Genomic DNA, 24757 nt, shown 5'->3' with positions numbered 1-24757 from the left:
TATCTGCAACCATTCTACTCTTCTCTACTGTTACAACAGAGGAACTGTCCTTCCTCCTGTCTAAATTGAGATTGCCACATGTGCTTATGATCCCACCCTACCCTGTGTCCTCATGGCCTTATACTTATCAACCTCTCTTCCTCAACTGGATCCTTCCCACTGCCTTTTAAAAAGGTGTCTCCTGGGGCACCTGGGTGGCTCAGTCGGTTAAGCGTCCGACTTCGGCTCAGTCGGTTAAGCGTCCGACTTCAGCTCAAGTCACGATCTCACGGTCCGTGAGTTCAAACCCCGCATCGGGCTCTGGGCTGACGGCTCAGAGCCTGGAGCCTGCTTCAGATCCTGTGTCTCCCTCTCTCTCTCTGCCCCTCCCCCGTTCATGCTCTGTCTCTCTCTCTCAGAAATAAATAAACGTTTAAAAAAATAAATAAAAATAAAAAAATAAAAAGGTCTCTCCTATCAAAACAAAATAAAGCAGAAACAATAAACAAATATCTATAACATAATACTGACTTTCTACCTTTTTCAAATTTCCCAAAAGAGTTGCTATTCACATTGTGCACATTTGTTCTTCTTCCACTCACTCACTCTGCAACCCTTACCAATCTGGCTTTGGGATCTAGCACTTTGACAAAACAGATTGTCACACTTATGAATTCCAGGTTACCAAAGCCAAAGGACACATATCTTTCATCATTCTATCAGTATTTGGCAGTATTTGGCATCATGGTCCACTTTTTCTCTCTTTAAATACTACTCCCTTGACTTTCACCACAACATCCTTGGTTTTCCTCCTATTATTCCAGCTGCTCCTGATCACTTTCGTTTGCAGGCTCACACTTCTCTATCCAGCCATTAAACTCTGGGAGTTTCTCTGGGCTCTGCCTTAGGCTATCTGCTCTTCTTATGCTTACCCATACCTGCTGGTTTCAATTCTTACTTATTTGCAAAGAGACTTAAAATTATCACCTCCAGGTAGCCAATTCTCTGAGCCCTAAGACCCATGCATCTAACACTCTTTGTTAGACACCTCAATCTCAGACTGTCCAAAGCAGAACTCATGAGCTTCTCTCCAAACCAGATTCCCTTCTTGTTTCCTCGTCAGTAGACAGCACTACCACCACCCAGGAGCACAAGCAAGAAACTGAGTTATCCTCGACTCCTTCTTCCTCTGTGGTATAATCCACCAGGCCATTTCAGTTTTACTTCCTAAATACTGAATTCATCTCTACGACCCTAGGCCAAATTATCATCTCTCTCTAAGACTACTACGGTAACTTCCTCTTGTACCTGACTGCACTTACTATTCCCAAGCCACTCTCCATCCACACTGTAAGTGATTTTCAAAATACAAAATAAAGAAAAAACTGTAACATGGCCTACAAGGTCCTGGCCCTGCAGGGCCTATTTACCCTGCCAACTTTTTCTCAAACTATATGTTTTCTACAAAAGGCAGTTTCTTTCAGTCTCTCTCATTCACTGTGTTCCTTTTGGCTTTGGTATTCAGATTAGAATGCTCTTTCTTTTCCTCTTTGCCTCATATACTCCTATCCATTCTTCAGATCTCAACTGAATGCCAACTCCTTGACTTGAATGCCCACATCAGACCAGCCTATTATAGATATTTACGGCCCTGTGTACTTCTTCAAACATTTCCTTGCATGCTTTTTTTTTCCTTTTGATAGTACCGTATGAACTAAAAGCTCCACGAAAGCGGAAACAATCTAATTTTACAGAAATTAGATTATTCTCTGACTTGCACAGTGTGTGAAACAGCTTTGGTGCTTTATAAATAACTGCTGTATGGATGAGGAAGAGAAGGAGGAGGAAGAGCTTTAGATTCTTTCCCCCCCATTTATGAAATCTAATTATATAACCTTTTCAAAAGTGTTACGGATCAAGGACTCTAACCTACAGCAACACTCACATATTGTACCAAGATATATGTGCAAGGATGTTCATTACAACACTGTAATACCATCAATCTGGAAATAATCTAAATGTTGATTGACAGGAGGATGGTTAAATAAATTGTGATATATGCACGGCTTAGGATATTAAACTGCAGTAAAAGAAAATGAAAGATAACCTAAGTATACTGTTGATCTAAAAGGGTAGAATAGTATGAATAGTATGATCAGATTTCCAATACCAAAACATTGCATATAATTTGTGTCTGAAATGTATAAAATGTCTGAAAGGAAACTGTTAACTGGTTACCTCTAAGACAAGATGCAGAACAAGGGAGTGGTGTAAAGAGGGTCTCCTACTTTTTACTATACTTATTTTTTGTATTCTTTAAAGTCTTTCCTACGGGAATGTATCACCTTTATACTTTGTACTTTATACTACACTTTTGGGTCATGATCTCAGTTCATGGGTTCAAGCCCTGTATCAGGCTCTGGGCTGATAGCGCAGAGCCGGCTTGGGATTCTCTCTCCCTCTCTCCCTGCTCCTCCCACGCACTCTCTCCATCCCTCTCTCTCAAAATAAATAAATAAACTTAAAAATTAAAATAAATAAATAGATAAAATCTAAAAAACCCCAAAACAACAAAAAACAAAATTTACCTTTGTTAGCTGAGTGGGATCAAACCGAAGAACCTTTTGGTTACAACAGGGATAAATACCAGTGCCAACAGTACTCAGTGAACTTGCTGCAGTTGGATAAACCACTGTTTCTGAGTGATACTGACAATGTGAAAATTCTATACAGAGAAAAGCCTGAAAAAAGAAATATATAAAAGCAATGATTACTCCCACAATTAAATTATACATCTCAAAAAATTTATACTTAAGGCACATAATGTATATTCCATTTACATAATATGTACAGAAAAACAAATCTTTAGAGATACAAAGTAGATTAGAGGTTGCCTAGGGTTGGAGATAGACTGGGAAATGGCAGCAAATGGACACAAGGGACCTTTTTGGAATGATGGAAATGTACTAAAATTGGATGGTGGTAATGGTTACACAACTCTGTAAATTTACTAAAAATCATTGAATTGTACATTTAAAATGAATTAATTTTATGGCAGGTAATTATACCTCAGTAAAGCTATTAAAAAGCAAGAATAAAAATACTTTATTCAAAATTCAGGTGCATTAAGTTGATCTCGATGTACATCTAATTTTATAAATGGCTAATCACATAAAAAGTTTTCCAAGGAAAAAAATGAAATAAAATTTGCCTCACTTGATTATTCCTAGACATATTTTTTAAGATAAATATTTAGCACCAATATTAGTGAAAACTATGGAACAATTCTGAATCACTGGTCAAAAACTGACCAAGGTTTAATTATAAAATTAATAGTTTTCAGATGTGTTTTAAGTTCGTAAAATAATTTAAAGAAAATTTAAAAATTAACAATTTTAAGCACTGATGTTGAACCTAAGAGCAGTAAAAGATAGTCTATGATGAGGGAGCACAGGGCAAGCTGACAGCAAAGTACAGGCTAACAGCACACTCCCTCAAGGTGGGCCATGTGTGATATCTCCTGGACACTTCCAAAAACAGGAAAGGAAAAAAAAAAACAAAGCCTCCAAATGGTTAAACTAATAAGAGTCTCCATCAGTTCACAAGAAAAAGGCAATCTCCTCAATAGCCTAAAGTCCAGGAACTCCCCTACTGTCTTAATGTTAATGCTTTGCTAGAGGGAAAAACAACCTTAGCTTGACAATAGTTAGGTCTCCAGTAAGTCTTTAGCATATGAAAGTCTCTTTGGAAACTTCTCTTTGACTTTACCTATCCCAAGTCCATGGTATATAACCAGCCATTCTACACAACCCCAATGCAGCTCTTCCTGCCCATGGGTCCTGTCCCTGTGCTTTAATAAAGTCACCTTTTTTGCACCAAAGACATCTTCAAGAATTCTTTCTTGGCCATCAGCTCCAAGCCCCATGATCCCCACCATCACCCCAAAACTTCATCAGTCTATATTCAAAAGTCTTTGCTGTTAGTTCCCATTATGATTTTCAAATGGTTTTTAATTTAAAAATATGGAGTCTGATTAAAGCTATAGGGTGCACATACACAAAATATTTTGCATATGAACTATTTTATGGGTTTATAAACTCTCCGTAATATATATATATTTTTAAGTGTTTATTTATTTATTTTGAGAGAGAGAATACCAAGCAGGCTCCATCACAGCCCACAGCCTGACGCAGGGCTTGATCTAAAGACCCTGAGATTGCGACCTGAGCCAAAATCAAGAGTCGGACACTTAACTGACTGAACCACCCAGGCACCCCTAATTGGATTTATTGAAGTGTAACATTCATATAGTAAAATTTATCCTTATACAGTAAACTTCATCCTTTTTATGAGGTGTGACAAATGCATTTAGTCACATAACTACCACCACAGTCAAAGCCTAAGCCACTTCCATCAGCCTAGAAACTCCCCTAGGCCCCTTTTGAGTTCCTTCTTCCACCCTAGCCTCAGGCAACACTAATCTGTTTACTGTTTCTATAGTTTGGGCTCTTCCGGAATGTCATGTAACTAGAATCATACTGTATTTAGCTTTTTGAGTCTGGCTTCTTTTACTTAGAAAATGGATTTGAAATTTATGCACACTGTTTTATGTGTCAGTTTATTCCTTTTTAGTGATGTATAAATGCATCACAGTATGTTTATCCACCCACCCATGAAGAACTTTATAGTGTCCTACTTTGGGTCCATTATGAAAAAAAAAGCCACCATAATAAACATTTCCATACAGGTTTTCATGTGAACATAGGTTTTTATTTCTCTTGGGTAATTACCTACAAGTAGGATTGCTGGATTGTGTGGCTAATGTAAGTTTAACATTTACCATGCCTAACAGTTTCCCAAAGTCCTTGAGTCATTTTGCATTCCTACCAGCTATGTATAAGAGTTCTAGTTGCTCCACACCCTCACCAGCACTATTTACTGTCAGGCTGGTGTATGTAGTAGTCTTCCCTACAATGGAGTATCACTAATAATCAAAGGCTATCAGGCTTCTAAAATCTAACTTATTTAGCATTTAGAACACAGAAAATGTGAGGGATTTTTTTCACTTTTTTATAGCATATTGAAGAGTGAGTTATAATATTTAATATTTATTATGGGGGCGCCTGGTTGGCTCAGTTGGTTAAGCATCCAACTCTTGATTTTGGCTCAGGTCATGATATTGAGGTTGATCCCGGTTCAGGATTCTCTCTTCCTCTTCCTCTGCCCCTCCCCCTTTTCTCATGCTGTCTCTTAAAAAAATCCAATTAAAAATTGTGGGGACTAGAGTTCACTGGGTAGAAACTTACACAGTTTGAAAAAACTCACTCTGATGGTTCTGATAAGCTGCTCTTCTTTCTATCTACCAAAAATCATTACTCAAGTGAGAGAGGAAAATTAGTGAGGAAAGGAGATTATTAGGGATTTATAAAAAATTTTATGTAGAACACTCTAGATTTATACCTAACACTAATTAGGAATGACTGTGACCTATTAAAATCTATTTATTTTATAAAATTATTTATTACAGGTACCTTCATATAGTAAGCTTCTTGTGGTTTTATTACAGACTTCATTTATTTTTAAAAAATGAACAAAATCTTTTAACCTTTTTGGGAACACAACTACAATAAGCTACAATAAAAAGAGCACATATCAATAGTACCATATCTACAAAGTGTTTCTGAATTTTTGAAGAAATTAATGGGCTAACAGAGAAAGTCTGGCTTAAAATAACTAAAGGTAGTAAGGATTTTGTTGGTTTTTTTCCCACTGAAAAAACAGATTAGGTCACTTAAAACCTGTTGGTTTTCTAAAAATTAGGCAAGGTGTTGATTGTTTCAGCAATGAAAGTAAAAAGGAAGACAAAGATACACACTAAGAGAGATGAAACCAGATGGAAGGAATGTTTAATAGTGTTACCGTTTTTGCCACTAGTTTCTTTAAAAAGATGTCAGATATTGTCGAAACACATCCAAACATACTAGTTAAACATCCTGTATTAAAAGAGCCTACTATGCGGGGTGTCTGGTTGGCTCAGTCAGTAGAGTATGCAATGCCTGATCCTGGGGTTGTGAATTCAAGCCCCATGTTGAATGTAGAGATTACTTACAAACAAAATCTTTAAAAAAAAAAAAAAAAAGGGAGAGCCTGCTATGAATGTTTACAGAACAAGATATTAAAAAGAAAAAAAAAACACAAAAAACCTCACCTGATAACATCTTGAACAAGTTAGCCAGTTGACTGTTCCCCACAAGCGCCAATATACATCTCTCCAAGATTTTAATTCTTCAAAAAGACTATTCAAATACTCATGAACATCCCAAGTCTTATCCCTGGGGAAAAGAGCCTCAATTATTATCTTATTTTACAAGCAAGTAATATAAACAATTTGTTTTCAATACATGTTTTTAAATTTGTGGCTTATTTCCAGTAACATTCCCCAAATGTTGGTTGTGGGATGGACTATACTGACAGTAGATAAAATTTCATTTGGAGTTTGTTTATTCTCTTTTTCTGTGGACACAAGAAAAAAATATAAAAGATTGAACGCCAAATTATTTTGCTAAACTATACAAATTATTTTGCTAAACTATGTTAAATGCAGTTTGAGCAGACTAACAGTTGAGACTTAGGCACATGTTGCTAAATAGAACCTTTACTCTAATTGTACATATTATAGAATAAGTTGTTATTAATTATTGGTGATTCTAAACATTTCATTAATATATTATTTATATTATTTTCAAAAGGAATTCTCCAATAATTCAAGAATATAGTAATATATAATCAGGTCTTAGTAACATACATTTTTAAGTTATAAACTTAAAAAATAGCAAAGGCTTAAAACCCTATTGGCTATGTCCATATGTAACTCATGTTCCTATTTTTCCCAAATCCCTTAATCTTTTGAACTTTTGCTATTTTTGTCCTTAGTTCAACAAATAACAAGATGTCATGATGTTATTACAAATTACATAGGCACATCTGTTTTAATTAAAGACAACTGAAAAAATATCAACAGCTAACTTGCACGGAAATGCTTTAAATAAATCAAAAATGGATGTTGAAGTCAATATCAATTTTTTTCAAATAGTATTAATAGTTATTGCTGTCAGAATGAAAGTGCTTTCCAAAAGGTGAAATCAAGTCTTAAGACAAAGAAGTATAACATCCTAGGTGCTTACAATAACTAATGAAGATTTCCCTGATTATCATATGAAGACAAAAATGAAACATTTTAAACATGACTGTAAAGGGTGCCTGGCTGGCTCAGTTGGAGGTGCATGGAACTCTTCACCTCGGGGCCATGAGTTCAAGCCCTATGTTGGGTGTAGAAATTACTAAAAAAATAAACTTAAAAAAATAAAAATAAAATAAACATGACTATGCTATTAATACTAGGGTCATATGTGTTTATATTTGTTTTAATGTTTAAAATATGCAATTTAACATTTATAGTGAACAAAAATGCTATACATTTTTATCATAGAAGAAAAAAACAAACAAACTTAAAAGCATCCATAATATTATTACTTAAAGGTTACACCACAGTTTACACTTTGGCGAAATGTTTCTAGTTTTATGAACTTTCTTCCCCCCACTTAATTCACGACTAACAACTTGCTACGTAAGTACACATTCTTTTACAACATTATTCTCAAAGGTTGCACATTGAGAATGGATTAGATATGTTACATATAGATATACTACTACATGGATATATTTTAATTCACTTAATCATTTGGATGTTTCCCTTTTTTTCTATTTAAACAATATAGCGATAAATGTTCTTGTTGAGTGCTTTCACAAATCTAACATTACCTCTTTGGAGAAATTCCTAGCAGGAAGATATTTTTAGAAAATACATACATTTCAGAATTTTTGCTTTTCTGAGATATTATACCAATTTGCAACACTCTCCCCCCAACTGATAATGAGAACTAGTTTTGAACCTAAAGGGGAATAAGAAAAGACTACGTAACTAATGAAATACTGACAAAGTATGAAGAATAAATAGATTACGGAAAATTCAATTTTAAAGACAATTTCCTCATTTACCAAAATTTACCTGAAAGTAAATTTGGTTCTCTGTCAAAATCAATATAACATTTGTATAAATAAAATCTGTTAGGGAAGTAATTTTTAATGACAGTGACCAGAATATCTTTCAAGATTAATGTGGAATAATTTTTACTATTTTAAAGTTTAAAAAATCATGAAATTTACTTAGTAAATAAAATAAAACTTTTGCAAAACTTTGTTTTGAAAGTAGCATCTTTTTTTAAATTTTTAAAAAATGTTTATGTATTTTTTTTGTTGTTGTTAACGTTTACTCACTTTTTGAGAGACAGAGCATGAACGGGGGAGGGGCAGACAGAGAGGGAGACACAGAATCGGAAGCAGGCTCCAGGCTCTGAGCTGTCAGCACAGAGCCCGACATGGGGCTCCAACTCATGAACTGTGAGATCACGACCTGAGTTGAAGTCGGACACTGAGCCGACTGAGCCACCCAGGCGCCCCAAATGTTTATGTATTTTTGATAGACAGAGACAGAGTGCAAGCAGGGGAGGGACAGAGAGACACAATTTGAAGCAGGATCCAGGCTCTGAGCTGTCAGCACACAGCCCAATGTGGGGTTCAAATTCACGAATCGTGAGATCATGACCTGAGCCAAAGTTGGATGCTTAACCAACTGAGCCACCAAGGCACCCCGAAAGTAGCATCTTTCTAAGTCAAAGTTGGATTACATTCAGAGAAAAATGTTATCCTATGCCTTATAATACTAGTTAATGTTTTTAGACAAACACTAGTAATTCACATTTAAAAGCTATATTTTATTGTTACTGCACCTTATGTGAATGTAGATAATATTTCCATGTTGATCCACATTGATTTTTCCAGGAATGCAAGGAATTCTTCTTTCTGTTTCTTTTGTTAAAAGTTTCTTACACAAACAGCATCTATAACACAAAGAACATACAAAAATATCCAAGGAGAAAAATTTTAAATGTAGTAAAATTAAAGAATTTATCTGCACTGTACAGAATATCAAGGAAAAATACATCACCATACCTGTATAATGTCGCTGCATTATTCCGAGAATCTGGGTTCAAGTACTCAGGATCAAAAAGTCTTTCAATCTTCTTACAAAAAAGTTTACTATTAACAACAAATGACGGACAAATTAATTTTCTATGTTTACATTATGAAAATTACTTGATAGTGATGAAAATAAATACTGATCTACCTGCATATGTAGAAAATAAAATTAATAAATCCTTAGAGAGCCACTCTGGGGATTTACGATATATTTATAGTGTTCTAAGTAAATAAACCTATTAATGAGAACTGCTTAATTAAGAATGTATTTTCAGGGGCGCCTGAATGGCTCAACTGGTTAAATGTCTGACTTCAGCTTAGGTCATGATCTCACACTTCGTGGGTTTGAGTCCTGGGTTGGGCTCTGCGCTGACAGCTCTGTGTTTCCTCCTCTCTCTGTCCCTCCCCCACTTTTGCGCACTCTCTCTCTCAAAAATAAATAAACATAAAAAAAAAAAAAAGAATGTATTTTCACAAGAATATTTGGTAAAAATATTCAAGATTGAGGAACTTGAAAACTTAAGAATCCTGGGTCTTGGCATATTTGAACGTTGTTTTCTCATCTATAAAATGGGGTTAATATGGGGTGCCTGGGTGGCTCAGGTTAAGTGTCCAACTTCAGCTCAGGTCATGATCTCGTGGTTCGTGAGTTCAAGCCCTGTATCAGCCTCTGTGCTGATAGCTCAGAGCCTGGAGCCTGCTTTGGATTCTGCATCTCCCTCTCTCAGTTCCTCCCCCACTCACACTCTGTCTCTCTCTCTCAAAAATAAATAAAGATTAAAAAATAAAATAAAATAAAATGGGATTAATAATCCCAAATTCACAAGGTTTTATGAGCGTTAAATGAATAGTGTTTTTAAAGAGTGCCAGATATAACATTAAGCAATTGATATATATTAACAAAAACTTATTGATTATACATACTATGAGCAAACTTTAAGTCTTATGTCATTAATTCGAAGTGTATGTCCTGAGGCTAGGTCTGGATTTAGGATATTAATCCCATTTTTAAGTATTTAGCTCTCAGATAATTGCCCTCTGTCTCATCCCCCCTAAGGACTAAACTTTTGTATAATCCCCTGCATTAGCGATTTCCCCCTCTGGAATGAATCATTTTGATTAGCATATAAACATTATCTAGTATCTACCTTAAAAAAAAATGGTCTCCTGGGCCTACCTATCCCTAATGGCTAACTGCTAAAATTTTTAGTATTCATTTAGAGCAAAACATCGGGAAAAAAGTTTGTCTAAATCTAATTGGTCACATTTCTGTCCTCATTTTACTCTACATGGTAGCTGCATTCTACACATTTGATCACTTAATCACTTCCCTACTTCTTTTTTTTTAAGATTTTATTTTTAAATAATCTCTGTACCCAGTGTAGGGCTTGAACTCACAACCCTGAGATCAAGAGTTGCATGCTCTATTGACTGAGCCAGCCAGCGCCCCAATCACTTCCCCACTTTTGAAACTATCTTTCCTTTTATCTTCCCTTTGACTCACTGGCTCCTCCTTCTCAGGCCACTAAATGGCCACTCCTCTGTTGAACCTCTAAATATTGGATAGTCTTTGTCAATATTCTCTTGCTAACAATTGGAAAATTAAATAAATAAATAGCATTTAAAATAGCACCAAAAAATTTTTACCTAGGAATTAAAAAAAGAAAGAAAGAAAAGTATCTCTACACTGAAAACTATAAAACGTTGCTAAGATAAATGGAGGGTTATACCATGTTCATGGACTGAAAGAGCCAGTACAATTGAGATCTCAAATCTTTTCAAATATAATCAATGTTAACATCAAATTCCAGCAAGTGTGTGTGTGTGTGTGTGTGTGTGTGTGTGTGTGTCTATGAGAGAGAGACAGAAAGAGAAAATGAGCAGGCTGATTCCATATAAATTATGCAAAAATGGAAAGGACTTAACATGGCCAAAATGGCAATCTTGAAAAAAGGCTAAGCTGGAGAATTTAGATTACTACATAGCAAAAAATATTATAAAGCCACTGTAATTAAGGCAGTGGGCTACTGATACCAATACAGACAAAAAAAAAATCAATGAGACTAGACAGCTACATGCAAAGTAATGAAATCGGATCACTTTCTCACACCATACACAAAAAAAACCCCTCAAAACAGATTAAAAACCTAAGCTAGAGACTTGACACCATAAAATTCATAGAAGAAAACACAGTCAATTTCTTTGACATTGACTTTTCCAACTTTTTTCTAGATATGTCTCCTTAGGCAAGGAAAACAAAAGCAAAAATAAACTATCGTGACTACACCAAAATAAACTTTTGCATGGCAAAGGAGATCATCAACAAAACAAAAAGGCAACCTATTGAATGGGAGAAGATATTTGAAATGATACATCCAATAAGAGGTTAATATCCAAAATATATAAAAAACTTATACAACTCAAAACCCCAAAAAACAATCCAATTAAAAAATGATTGGAAAAGTAAATAGACACACACACATAGACATACACATGGCCAACAGACATGAAAAGATGTCAACATCATTAATCATGAGGGGGAAATGTGAATCCAAACCAAAATGAGATATCATCTTACATGTGTCAGAATGGTTAGAATAAAAAGACAAGAAATAACAAGTGATGGCAAGGATGTGGAGAAAAAGGAACCCTTGTGCACTGTTGATGGGAATGTAACTTGGTGCAACCACTATGGAAAACAGAAGGGAATTCCTCAAAAGACTGAAAACAGAACTACCATATGGTCCAATAATTCCAATACTGGGTATTTACTTGAAGAAAAAAAAAAACACACTAATTTGAAAACATATATGCACCTGTATATTTATTATAGCATTATTTACAATAGCCAACATATGGAAGCAATCCAAGTGTGCATCGATATATGAATGGATAAAAAAGATATGGTATACGTGTATATACAGTGGAATATTACTTGGCCATAAAAAGGATGAGATCTTGCCATTTGTGACAACATGGATGGACCTAGAGGGTATAATGCTAAGTGAAATAAGTCAGAGAAAAATCCCATGTGATTTCACTTATATGTGGAATCTAAAGAACAAATGAATAAATGAAAAAACAAAAAGCAGAATCAGACCTATAAATGCAAAAAACAAACTGCTGGAGGGGAGGGAGGTAAGGGAATGGACAAAACGGGTGAAGGAGAGGGTGAAATACAGGCTTCCAGTTACAAAATGAGTAAGTCATAGGATTGTATTGGCATTGTAAGGTGACAGATGGTAGCTACATTCGTGGTAAGCACAGCTTAATGCATTAGAGTTTTTAAATCACTGTTATAACCTGAAACTAATGTAACATTATGTGTCAACTGTATTTCAATTTTAAAAAAAGAAGAGATCAACAGAACAAAATGGAGAGTTTGGAAACACATGGTGCCACTGCAATTCAGTGGAGAAAGAATGGTCTTGCTAAGAAACCTCAGCCAGTTCCATGGTTTCAAATCTATCTACTCTTGTATTTCTTTTTTTTTATTTTTTATTTTTAAAATTTTTTTTTCAACGTTTTTTATTTATTTTTGGGACAGAGAGAGACAGAGGATGAACGGGGGAGGGGCAGAGAGAGAGGGAGACACAGAATCGGAAACAGGCTCCAGGCTCCGAGCCATCAGCCCAGAGCCCGACGCGGGGCTCGAACTCACGGACCGCAAGATCGTGACCTGGCTGAAGTCGGACGCTTAACTGACTGCGCCACCCAGGCGCCCCTACTCTTGTATTTCTATTTTAAGCTCTGATCTCTGACCTAAGCTTCAAACTTATATATCCACCTACCTCTGCTATCTTGCTTGGATGTCCAAAAAGTGTATTAAATACATTAAGTAATCTCAATAAGATCCAAATCCACCTCTTGAACCCCTTACCCCAATCTCTCCTCTATTAATGGTATTACCATCTACTTAGTTGCTCAACCTTAAACCTCAACCTAGTAATTACCCTAGGATACACTCTTTTCCCACATTATTCCATTTGCAATCTGTCAATATTTCTAATAATACACTCTGCATCCATCTACTTCTTTCCAGCTCCACTGCTCCTACTCTAGTCCAAACTTTCATCTCTCACCAGATTATCACACTAGCCTCTCCTCATCAGTCTCCTTATTTCTCACATCCGTATAGTCTATTCTCCACAGAGCAACAGGATGGTCTTCAAAAACAGATCATGCCATTCCTCTGTTCCCATTCACATTTAGAATAAAGTATACTCTCTTTGCTGTGACTCAAACAGCGCCTAAACTGCTGACCTTATCCCATACTACTCTTCCTCTTTATAATAAAGCCAGTTTTAATCATTTTGAACATAATTCACTAACACGATATGCTCATATGTACATTGTAAAAAAATAAGTACTAATTTTTATCTAGAGTCATTGGCTCTGGATAAATTTTACTTCATTTAAAATAAAATAGAGGGTCTTTTGGGTGGCTCAGTCAAGCAGCTGACTCCTGATTTTGGCTCAGATCATGATCTCGCAGTTCATGGGACTGAGCCCCACGTTGGACTCCACGCTGACAGTGTAAAGCCTACTTGGGATTCTCTCTTTCCCCCTCTCTCTGCCCCTCCCCTGCTCATGCTCTCTCTCTTCTTCTCTCAAAATAAATGAATAAACTTTAAAAAAATAGAAATATTTCTAAATATATTCTAAAAATAGAATATTTCACTAAAATGAAATAGAAATGTATTTCTTCTAACAGGAACATTAGGTTAAAAATTAAATTAAAAAAATTACCTCCTAAACTTATCTTTCTTGTCCTTTAAATCATCAACTTCATTATGTGTGAACAGGTCAGCTATACGTGTGAGAAGATTTGCATTAATACAGTTCATGTTGCATGGGGTAGCAACTATGGCATTCATATTCTTGTGGCAATACTGAATACATTGCTCAACCTGAAAAAAAGAATAGAAAATGAATGTTGAAAAGAGTAGCATGAAGGACAATGTCATTTCAATACCTTTCAAAGATAAAATTCATTAAAAGCTCGATCCATGGATTAGGCACTAACTGCATTCAGGTTAATCTATACTGGGCTAATCTGTACTGTTCCAAAGTGAGCCAGCAGGCCATAGTTGTACAAACCCATACAAAGCTAGAAAAATAATCTTCAATTTTCCTGGCACACTTTAAACAATAATGCAATGAGCATCTTTCATGACTGTGGCAGGTATGTATCTTAGTCCACAAACTCAAGTATACAAGATACGTAATTTCCTAAAACTAGACTTAGTGGCAATTTTAAGCTTCTACTTCTCTGAGTGGCAGAAATATAGTCACTTCAGGGTTTTCTCAGTTGTGTTGTGCCTGCTTTCTGACTTTCTTCCCCTTTCTCCAACCTGAGGTATATTTATTTACTTTTTGAGGTGGCTTTGGGGTTTGGGGAAAAGTAGCTCTGGCTAATCATGTATTCTTCCAAATATTTTGTTATGGGAAAAAAAATATGCTTTAGGGCTTAGATTTCAAAACTCAAACATTAAGGATTCTTTCCATCTCTGCTTTTTTTCTATAACCCTTCCCTGGAACAATTAATACCAGCAACTAAATAGGGAGCAACTAAAGAATAGAAAGAATACAGAGAACTAAGCAAAACCTTAAACACTCAAATAAACAAACTTCAGGGGCACCTGGGTGGCTCAGTCGGTTGAGTGACCGACTTTGGCTCAGGTCATGATCTCACGGTCTGTGAGTTCGAGCCCCGCGTTGGTCTCTGTGCTGACAGCTCGGAGCCTGGAGCCTGCTTCAGATTCTGTGTCTCCCTCTCTCTCTGCCCCTCCCCCGCTCATGCTCTGTCTCTGTCTCAGAAATGAATAAACATAAAAAAAAATTTTAAACAAACTTCACATCTGTTAATACAGCAAAGGAGTACTCTGCCCTAACACAAACATATATAAACATGTGAATGATTAAGAAATTGATTAAATAAAAAGAAACAAATACATTTAAAAAACTTTTTTTTAACATTTATTCATTTTTGAGAGTGAGAGAGACAGAGCATGAGTAGGGGAGGGGCAGAGAGAGAGGGAGACACAGATTCCGAAGCAGGCTCCAGGCTACCGAGCTGTCAGCACAGGGCCTGACGTGGGGCTCGAACTCACGGACTATGAGATCATGACCTGAGTTGAAATTGGACGCTTAACCGACTGAGCCACCCAGGCGCCCCAAGAAACAAATATATTTAATGTTAGAGTCTGATACGTATTTGTATATACTGTGCTCTTCTGTTTTATCAACTACTCCTTAACAACAGACATTAGCATTGGGTTTATACATATACAATTATATTAGTATTTGGGTATTTGTTTTTAATTCACTGATTTGTAAATGAAAGACACAAATAACCAAACATGCTTAAAGAAATTACTTAAATAATGAACAAATATATTCAAATTAATTTTCATTTAATTTGGTTTTACAGCAAAATCCATCTTGGAGTAAAGCTAATTCTGCTTAGTTTCATCTAATACACCAGTAAGCTATTCCTTGAAGATAAATTGTTTGCTGTATAGACGTAATATACAAATGATACATACTAGTTTAACCCCTTCCCAACAGAACAAGAGCAGTTTATTCTAATGGAATTGTAAGTAAGAAGAGTTAGGAATCCCTAGAAAAAGAAAGATGAGACAAAGCTTTCCTGACACAAGAGAAATCATTTTAGGCCCCCAGATATTTTCTGTGATCTGTGCCCCACTTGCCCAAGCACCACTTCTTACAGAAGTGCCTTTAGGAGGTGTCAGAATTACAAAGAAATACAAAGACCTTAACAGTTAAGAATTTTAAGAGAACAAAGGGAACACAAAAACTAACAGTCTCCACCAGGCCTGGAAATAGCCTGACCAAAGTGGTGGTAAAAACTCTCATCGCTGTTTCCAAAGTAAGCAAGGCCCTGCACTCCTCACCCAAGATAACAAACCCAAGACCTCATCCAGTTTAAACCCATAGAACCTTGCCCTCTTCCAGTTACCTCTGTTTCATTATAAAATTGAAGTTTCCATCCTAGGTGGAGCACAAGCTTCATTAACATAGCACAGGATGCCTGTGCTACGTCATACCTTTACTTGGTATGACAGAGCTCCCCTTTATGAATGTTCATCCTAAACCCTAAATAAAAGAAAATGCTCACCCCTCCTTTGTGAGTCAAAGTTCTGGAAGTTATTCCCCATGATCTCCTTATTTGCTGCAAATAGTTTCCTTTGTGTGACAACTCTACCTGATGCAGGCTCTTAGCTTAACTCACCGCAAAGCAAATTCCTATTAGTTCAGTTACAGAATCACACTCTTGAATTAACAACTACTTTAGTAAGCTGTCTTAGAAATTTCTAGGCACTTGAAGGAAAAATCAAGTTGTATGTTAAATTAAGCATAGGTGAATAAAAGAACTTGGATCTTTTATTAATACTTACCAATGAATCCATTTTCAGAAACTCTGAAGAAATAAGAATTGAAATGACATTTCCTGGCTCTAAAAAAAAGGAAAAAAATTTAATTCTCCTTTTGATTTGTACCTCAATCTCCTCAGGACAAGGTCCTTCTCACCTTAAAAGAGGATGTTACATTATAAGAGCAGTTTATTATAACATTACTACGTCATATGGCTTAGATACACGAAAGAAAGAAAATGCAATGTTAAAATACGGGGTATAGAGAAAGCACATAGTAAATCTGCCCAGGAATTAGATTTATATCTAAGTAAAAAGACTCCAGCTAAAGATACAACACATGCAAACTTCTGCTTAACTAAATCAGAGGAAAAGATAATTAAAATTGAGACTCTAATTTATCACATAAAAAAAATCGTAGTGAGAAAATCTTTTAAATGATTAATGAAAGCACTTGTTATTAGTCAAGTTATTTCAAAGGCAGTACAATACCTGTCATGAACAATTATTTATTTAAAAGACTCTAAAAGGTAACATAAAATTTACTACTGCAGAAGCGCTAAAGTTACTTCCTAAAGGCAAACTGAGGCGAGGCATAACCAGAGAAAGGGGAATGCTGGTTGACACTACTATTTTGGTAAACCTAAGTCATCTCCTGTGAGGTATATTTAAGGAAAAAAAATTGTGATTTTTCCCATTATAGTACTGAGATAATCCTTCCAAATAAAGGACTATGCAATGATTAAAATAAGCAATTCCAATCTTTGTTTAAACAATAATTCTAGGTTAAAGGCTCTCAAACAGAAAGAAATGGTGAAGAGGACTGGTGAAAAATTCCTCATGAAAAATTCCTCAGGGAAGAGTAATATAGCTCATTCCAGCTAAGACCACTTGTTTGCATTATTAGAGATTTAAGTAAGCATTCTGGTGGTTTTCCTGGTTAGAATAAAGATTGCTTTTATAAAAGTTTATGTTTGTAGCTACTGATATAAGGTCAAAGATTACAGAGTGACTAGTTTTGGTCCACTTCTTTTACCTTGACTATATGCATAAATATGCTGGATAAAACATTTTTTTTCTCCCTGCATAATTTAATTTTTTATTTCACATATACATAACCATATCTGAGTGATCTGGAATCTGGACTCCAACTGGCTGAAAATTTTTATTTAGCAAGCTTGTAATTTTTATTTAAGAACCACCAAAATCTCTTTTCATTAATTTGATCCTTAAAATCTATTAATAATAAGTTTCTTCAGAAAATGTTTATACTATCCCTATAGATTTATTTACTAATAAGAATTTAAAAATATTTTGGGACTGCTACAAATAGCAAATTCTAAGGCACAGACTTTATTAAACTACAAGTGTGATTTCCTATACAATGCTATACCCGACTAAAGATTACTCATTATTCTTCCTTTCATCTAGAACACCAGTTCTCAAACTTTTACTTTTTTAAGATTGTATTTTTAAGTAATCTCCACACCCAACATGGAGCTTGAACTCATAACCCTGAGACCAAGAGTTGCACGCTCCAATGACTGAACCAGCCAGGCATCCCTGGTTCCCAAACTTTTGATCTTAAGACTCCTTTTTTGTTGAGATGGGTTAGAACTATCAGTATAAATTAAAACAGGAAAAATTTAAAATATTTAATTCCTTTTAAAAGAATAAACTCATTATATACTAACATATCTTTATGAAAAATAACTGTATTTTCCAAAATACAAATTAGCAAGAAGAGTAACACTGACATTTTTTACAAATTTCTTCGATATCCAACTTAATAGAAGATAGCTGGATTCTATATCTGTTTCTACATTCAGTTTGTGGATAGTCTTCTCTGATGTTCCATCAAAACTCAACAACTGATAGTTTCTTTTAAAGGTTAGGTGTTATGGAATCTGAAGTCATATCAATGAACTTTTCCTATTCTGTTATCTCAAAGTCAAATGATTTATCTTGCACTTTGAATGGATCTTTGCTTAACCCATGCATGATTTTAATATCACGTACTGTCATTTGGAAAATATTGGTTCACTGAGTTATGCAGATCTTCTAAATGTTGAAACATTTCATTGTACAATATATATAAGGGACACCTGTGTGGCTCAGTCGGTTGAGAGTCTCACTCTTGATTTTGGCTCAGGTCATAATGTCAAAGTCATGACATTGAGCCCTGTGTTGGGCTCTGCACTGAACATGGAGCCTACTTAAGATTCTCATTCTCTCTCTCTCCCTCCCCCCACTACCACTTCCTCACACACACTCTCTCTCTAATATATATATGTATATATATCTCTCTCACATTTGTTAATATCACCACCAGTCTCATCAGAAAAGTCTTTTAAATATGGAGAAACTGTCAAGTATGTGGAAGCAGATACAAGTTTTCCATACTCTCTCACTTGAAACCTTGAATTTTATTATTGACAACAAATACTGGCAGTTGTTGCCCTTCAGTTGATCAGCTTAATTCATTTTCAAGAAAATATCTTGGCTAAGTCTGAATAACCATAATTTGCCTCTCAATCTTTCAAGTAAAAATGGTTTTCTCTTTTTCAAAAAGTAGCTGGTTTAGCTTGCAACTCAAACAACTGCACAAGTGCTTTTCCTCTAGACAACCATCACACTCTAGTGTGCAGAAGTGCACCTCCCATGCTATCACACAGAACATGGAAAAGATGCATGCTCAAGGGTCAAGGGTTAATCAAATTACTCATCTTTACTGTTTCATCAAGGACATTCTTAAAGTGAGACTGAATTTATTCTTTTCTTTTTTATCTTTTTAACTATGAGCACATGTTATTCAAGAATATGATGACCACTAGTACAGTTTGGTGCCCCTGCCCAGATGTGTGCCCTCCATTACTTCTATACCATGTGAACAAATGGCAACAAAGAAGAAGACTGTAAGATATTAGTATTATTATGTATATTGTCTTGACTTGGTGAACCTTCTAAAAGATGTCCAGGACTCTGGGGCACCTGGGTGGCTCAGCTGGTTGAGTGTCTGACTCTTGATTTTGGTTCAGGTCATGATCTCACGGTTGTGAGATTGAGACCTACATTGGGCTCTGCGCTGCGCAAGAAGCCTGCTTAGGATTCTCTCAATTTCTCTCTCTCCCCTCCTCTGCACCTCCCCCACTCATTCTCTATCTCTCTCTCTCTTTCTCAAAATAAAAAAAAAAACAACAAAGTATCTCCAGGACTCCAGAGGTCCATGTACCATACAATGAGAACTGCTGATCTAGAGACCTGTCCACTTGCCATACATTCACTATAATCTACTAAAAATGATGAGGTATCAGTTTCCTAAAAGGTGATTACTAAATCTAGGCACAAATACTAATGTCCAAGTAATTTTCCACATTGCATGCTTGGTGTGAAGCAACTACCAGGTGACACATAAATTTCACTACAAAATAAGCAATAGATGGTCTTTTACCTAAAGTGGGCATCTCACAATCTTTATTCTCCTTAGTGTTCCTTTTAACATATCTTATCAACCAGTTGAAAATGTGAACGTCACAATGAACTGAAATGTCCACCTCTTCCCAGCGCTGGGCATCCATAGATAAATATTCAGCAAAGTACTTCATTTCTGCTATCAAAAGATCTCGTGGGCAAATAAAATCTTCTTTCAAGTTTTTTGCTTCATCACATACATGGATCACCATGTTTGGCCTTCATAAAAAATGTTACACAGAAATGAAATTATTAGAGTTTTAGAAGAGGAGCCAAGAATACTGACATTTATTGGAAGTACAAGAACAAGATGTTTTTGGAAGTTTTGACCATAAATAAATTTGAAAGGGTTTGACATTCAGAATTTTTCATAAAAGTATCTTGCTAAACTGATCTATATCTTAGATTTTGACTAAATTTAGTTAGGTTACTGACCTAACAGCTTAAGCTATTAAGCGTATTAAGCCTAATAACTTAAGAACTTAGAAAAACAAAAATATTTTTATTACAGGACTCATAATTTACATGGTTTAAAGTTTAGTTTTCAAGTTATAAGTTAATAACAAAGTTTTTAAAATACCAATTCATACACACAAAAATTAAATAACACATTCTAATTCTTGTGAGGAACGTAAAACAGTACTTTTACATGGTTATGGGTATGAGGAGATAAATATTAAATATTAAAATTTTATTACTATTAATAAATAAGAAAAACAGTTAAAATCATTCATTGAAGAATCAAAAAATTAGCATGGCTACTTAGTTATTTTTAACAGCAAGAAAGTTTATTTCTATGCATTCATCAAATATAAATTAGTAAATGTAGTTAAAAGAATTAAGACTACAATGTGTTTATTAACATATTTTAAAAATAATTTAAGAATAAGTTTAGATGATGCATCAGAAAGACTGCTTAAAAAATACATAGTCCTTGAATTTACTTTCCCTTGAAAATTAGATCACCTCAAAAAGAAATATCAGCATGATCCACAACTACTTTCATGTCATTACAAAAGAGAATAAATCAAAAGAGACACACTGTCCTACAATATGAATTTAATGTGTTCAATGGAACTTCATAACTTTCTAATACAAAAAAATCCTATTTGAAACAAAACTGGGCTCCCAGATAAAGGATTATTAACCAACACTATTGTCAAGGTCAAAGGAATTTAAATAACTCTTCACAAATTGTTCTTCCAAAGAAATTATGGTCAAAATATAAACAGGTGCTGGTAAGGTATGCTTGTATAATGAAGCATAATGTTTCTATGGATTTTAGATCCACAGTATGAAATACTAGACAATCCCAGCAAGAAAATTATCTGATAAATTTTGTGATACACAAACAAAACTATCAGTTAAAAATCTATGTGAGTAAATTAAAAATCCCTGAACTATACACTTCAAAACGGTGAATTTTTGTTTATTATAGTAAAATACACATAACATATAATCTGTCATATTAGCTCTTTTTAAGTGTACAGTCCAATGGCATTAAGTACATTCACACTGTCATGCAATCATCACCACCATCCATCTCCAGAACTATTTCAAAAGGGTAAATTTTATGGTATATGAATTATATATGAATAAAGCTGTTACAAAAAAGAAAAAAAAACCTATCAGAGCTGAAAATACAGAAATGAACTCTCAGATATGATGAAAATGTTCTATATCTTCATTTGTGTGATGGTTACATGGTGTATCCACTTGCCAAAACTCATCAAGGTGAATACTTAAAATATATGTTAATTTATTTTATGTAAAATATACAAAACAATCAAAACTTGCAATATACTGAAAGGTATATTCTAATTTTTAATGTTTCCATAATCAGAATTATATTCCAATGGTTCTAAAATACACATCTAGTTTCTTTACCAAATTGGAGAATTAATGGCAGAGATTTTTCTTTGGGTTTTAAAATTTGCTTTTCAAAGTTTTATATTAGTAGAGGCTATTCTTAATATTTACAATATGAAAATGAATTTTTTATGTGGAATACTGTAGTCCAATTTAATTATAACAGGAATAAGCCATGTTTCGCTATCAAGCAACTGTTATAGTTCAACACATGAACTGTTCTGATTCCAACAGTTTCAACAATTGTGTAATGTGAAATTCCTAAATTATGGTAACTGATGTATACAATCACCAATCGTATATTTTATAATTTAAAGTTGATATTCATATTAAATCTTATCTAGCAAAGAACCAGCCTCCTACCCTTCAGATTCTTCAGTCTTTTCTCCACCATTACGAGTAGTACAATTTTCACTTTCTGAAGAACAATTCCTTGTGGAAGCTATACTATGTCTTCCTTAAATACAGAAACAAACACATACAAAAACAAAGGGGGAGGTTAGCGTTTCTAGCTGAGAAAGGGTTTTTACTTACTGAATGGTTATACTGTAAATGCATGGTTTCCAAGGCTAAAGATGGCACTTTGTTAGGTGGCATTTCCCTTAATATTTCTAAAGGTATATGGAAAAAACAGTACAAAAATAGGATCACACATTGCTAATGTTACACTGAAGATTTAAAAAATGATATGGTGTGAATGGGCAGGGATCAAATGTTCAAAAGCCAACAATATAGTTCTCTCTTCCTGAAGCAAGTTTTTATATCGGTACTTTGCTGTTGCTGAGGTTCAAATTATTTACTACACTCAGGATTTCTAAAATCAGTAAATATTTCCAACATAATTGCAGAAAAGATCTTTTCTACACTGCCACTGTGGTATTCGAAGCTACTGTTGACTACAATAAAAGATAGCTGTAAAAAAAGATAACATGAGGAACAAGCAACATTTCCTCAGTAAAAAAAATTAAGTAGAAGGTATAGGTCAACAAATCTCTGAAATTATGACATAACTAGGCCAACAGACTGGAGTAGTAAATTTTGATATAGTAAATAGCTTTTTTTTGGTAATAGAGGTTGACCTGTATGGTAATACTAAAACATTTTTCAAATATAGCAAAGATAATTTTCTAAAATTCAGGAAGATACAAATACTAATAGGTTTTTTCAGTAATGTTTATATTAGCCTCTAAGTAAATAAAGTTGATTGAAATGTGTATGTTGCAAAATTATCATAAGGATAAACACTATATTTTGTTTTCAAACCTTACCTGTTTTGGAAACTGCATCTTGACCAACTGGAGTTTCCTGAAATTCTCCCTGCATGTCAAGAAGTGACGATTTGATATATGTGGCTAAGGTTTCCACAGGACTCTCTCCAGCAGCCATTAGGGGATTATATTGGTTGTCAACAGGTGAGCTGCCACTGCTCCTCAGTTCATCAAACCTTTTTGCACACTGTAATGACATCAAGGAAGGAAATGTAGGTCTTTCGTAACTAAAAAATAAGATTATTTTCTTGCCTTCTATTTGACAATACTTTTCTATAATCATTTTTTACGAGTGAATACTAATCTGCTGGGTAATACCTAGAAAATTAGCACACATTTCAATACACAAAAGCTTCTGACTTTTTTTTTTAAGAATTCAGGGTAGAACTTTTTTTTAATACACTTTAACCCAATGGCATAATATGTTTATGCTGTTATAGGAAAATGAAGAATGTCTTTATAAACCATATTTCCCTGTGGTCTGTTTTTATTATCAGTTGACAATTTTAATAATTTAGTTAAAAACTTGGTTATTATTTTTACATTAACTGAGTTCCTGCCAGGAATCAGACCAAATTTTAAACTTCAATGGAAAGCAAACCAAAAAGAATCTAATTCGTGACACTAGATTTTCTTTATTAAAATAATGAAGACTTTGTTCTTACCAACACTGAGGTTCACCTTGCACAAAATACAGTAGTAATACGTCATGGCCACATATTTGGGCATAGTTTGTTCTAGCACAGTGTTTTCCCCTTAACCCATCAGTTACTCAAGAAATCAACTTAGAAGGTCCAGATCAGCAATTGAAGAGGAAAAAAAAAAAAAAAGAAGTAAAATTTAATAGATTAGAAAATATCGGAAGTGCATTAAGCGTACTAGGCTAAGTACTCCTTCGTGGAAATGTCATTTCTATGTGTGTCTTAGGTCACAGCATAAAATGCCTTCCTTAATGCAGATCTTGGTCAAACAACACTGCCATAGCATCCATTTTTAAATCTGCACCAACATCAACACGGATGACAAATTCCATAGCAGACCAAGTAATCTGGGAGGTGCAAAAGGAGAAAGATATATACAATGTATATGTCTATATATTAAATGAATAAAGCACTGGGCATGGCATCACTCATTTATTACACAAATATTATCAAATACCCACTAGATATTAAGCACTATTTTCAGTAAAGATTGTTTATACGGTTACTATTACATGAAACGCCTGTTCAAGGCTTAGTCTTTTGAAAAGTAAAAAATTTTTTTAAAAAACACACTTAAAAAATATGTATGCATAGATGGACATATGCAATCAATATGCTATGTCTTTAAACAAAGTCTTAAATAAAAATAATTAATATGATATATGAAAAACCAAATATTTTTTTATATGAAGACTGAAAAAAGTTGTGATGAATGTCTGGACAAATAAAGGAAAACAAATGTTATAACATCATTAGAAAAATGTACAGATTCATATACATGTATAGGATAAAAAAGATAAATGGTTTTACTGAATTCATTTCTCCTACAAAATGAATTTAGTTTTTGTAACACAGAGAAGGTGATAGGTAGGCTTTTATTTTTTGTAAATTAAAAAAAATATTTTTTTTTAACATTTATTTACTTTTGAGACAGAGAGAGACAGAGCATGAACGGGGCAGGGTCAGAGAGAGA

The 24757-nt window shown here is 34.5% G+C and overlaps 1 protein-coding gene across 5 annotated transcripts in view; it reads right to left on the bottom strand.

Moving 5' to 3' along the window:
* The window catches only part of SANBR (SANT and BTB domain regulator of CSR), a 63655-nt gene that overhangs the window by 27335 nt on the left and 11563 nt on the right, over positions 1-24757 (bottom strand). For 3 of the 5 annotated variants that reach the window (XR_008289338.1, XR_008289339.1, XM_027072390.2), the window contains exons 3-11: positions 23084-23270; positions 22179-22272; positions 19927-20165; positions 16500-16558; positions 13828-13988; positions 9052-9138; positions 8829-8939; positions 6188-6311; positions 2568-2720 (exon numbers count right to left, since the gene is read on the bottom strand). Coding sequence is in view for 3 of the 5 variants with exons in the window: in XM_027072390.2 (XP_026928191.1) it covers positions 2568-2720; positions 6188-6311; positions 8829-8939; positions 9052-9138; positions 13828-13988; positions 16500-16558; positions 19927-20165; positions 22179-22272; positions 23084-23270 (1215 nt within the window). In the remaining 2 variants the exon portion in view is untranslated. Of the gene's footprint in view, positions 1-2567; positions 2721-6187; positions 6312-8828; positions 8940-9051; positions 9139-13827; positions 13989-16499; positions 16559-19926; positions 20166-22178; positions 22273-22349; positions 22427-23083; positions 23271-24757 lie in introns of those variants that run through there. The other 2 variants (XM_027072394.2, XM_027072393.2) reach the window with 2 other exon arrangements.

Source organism: Acinonyx jubatus, chromosome A3, assembly GCF_027475565.1.
Source record: "Acinonyx jubatus isolate Ajub_Pintada_27869175 chromosome A3, VMU_Ajub_asm_v1.0, whole genome shotgun sequence".
Classification (NCBI taxonomy): Eukaryota; Metazoa; Chordata; class Mammalia; order Carnivora; family Felidae; genus Acinonyx; species Acinonyx jubatus.
The sequence above is the reverse complement of the archived record's forward strand: the minus strand, read 5'-3'. Positions and strand labels throughout refer to the sequence as shown.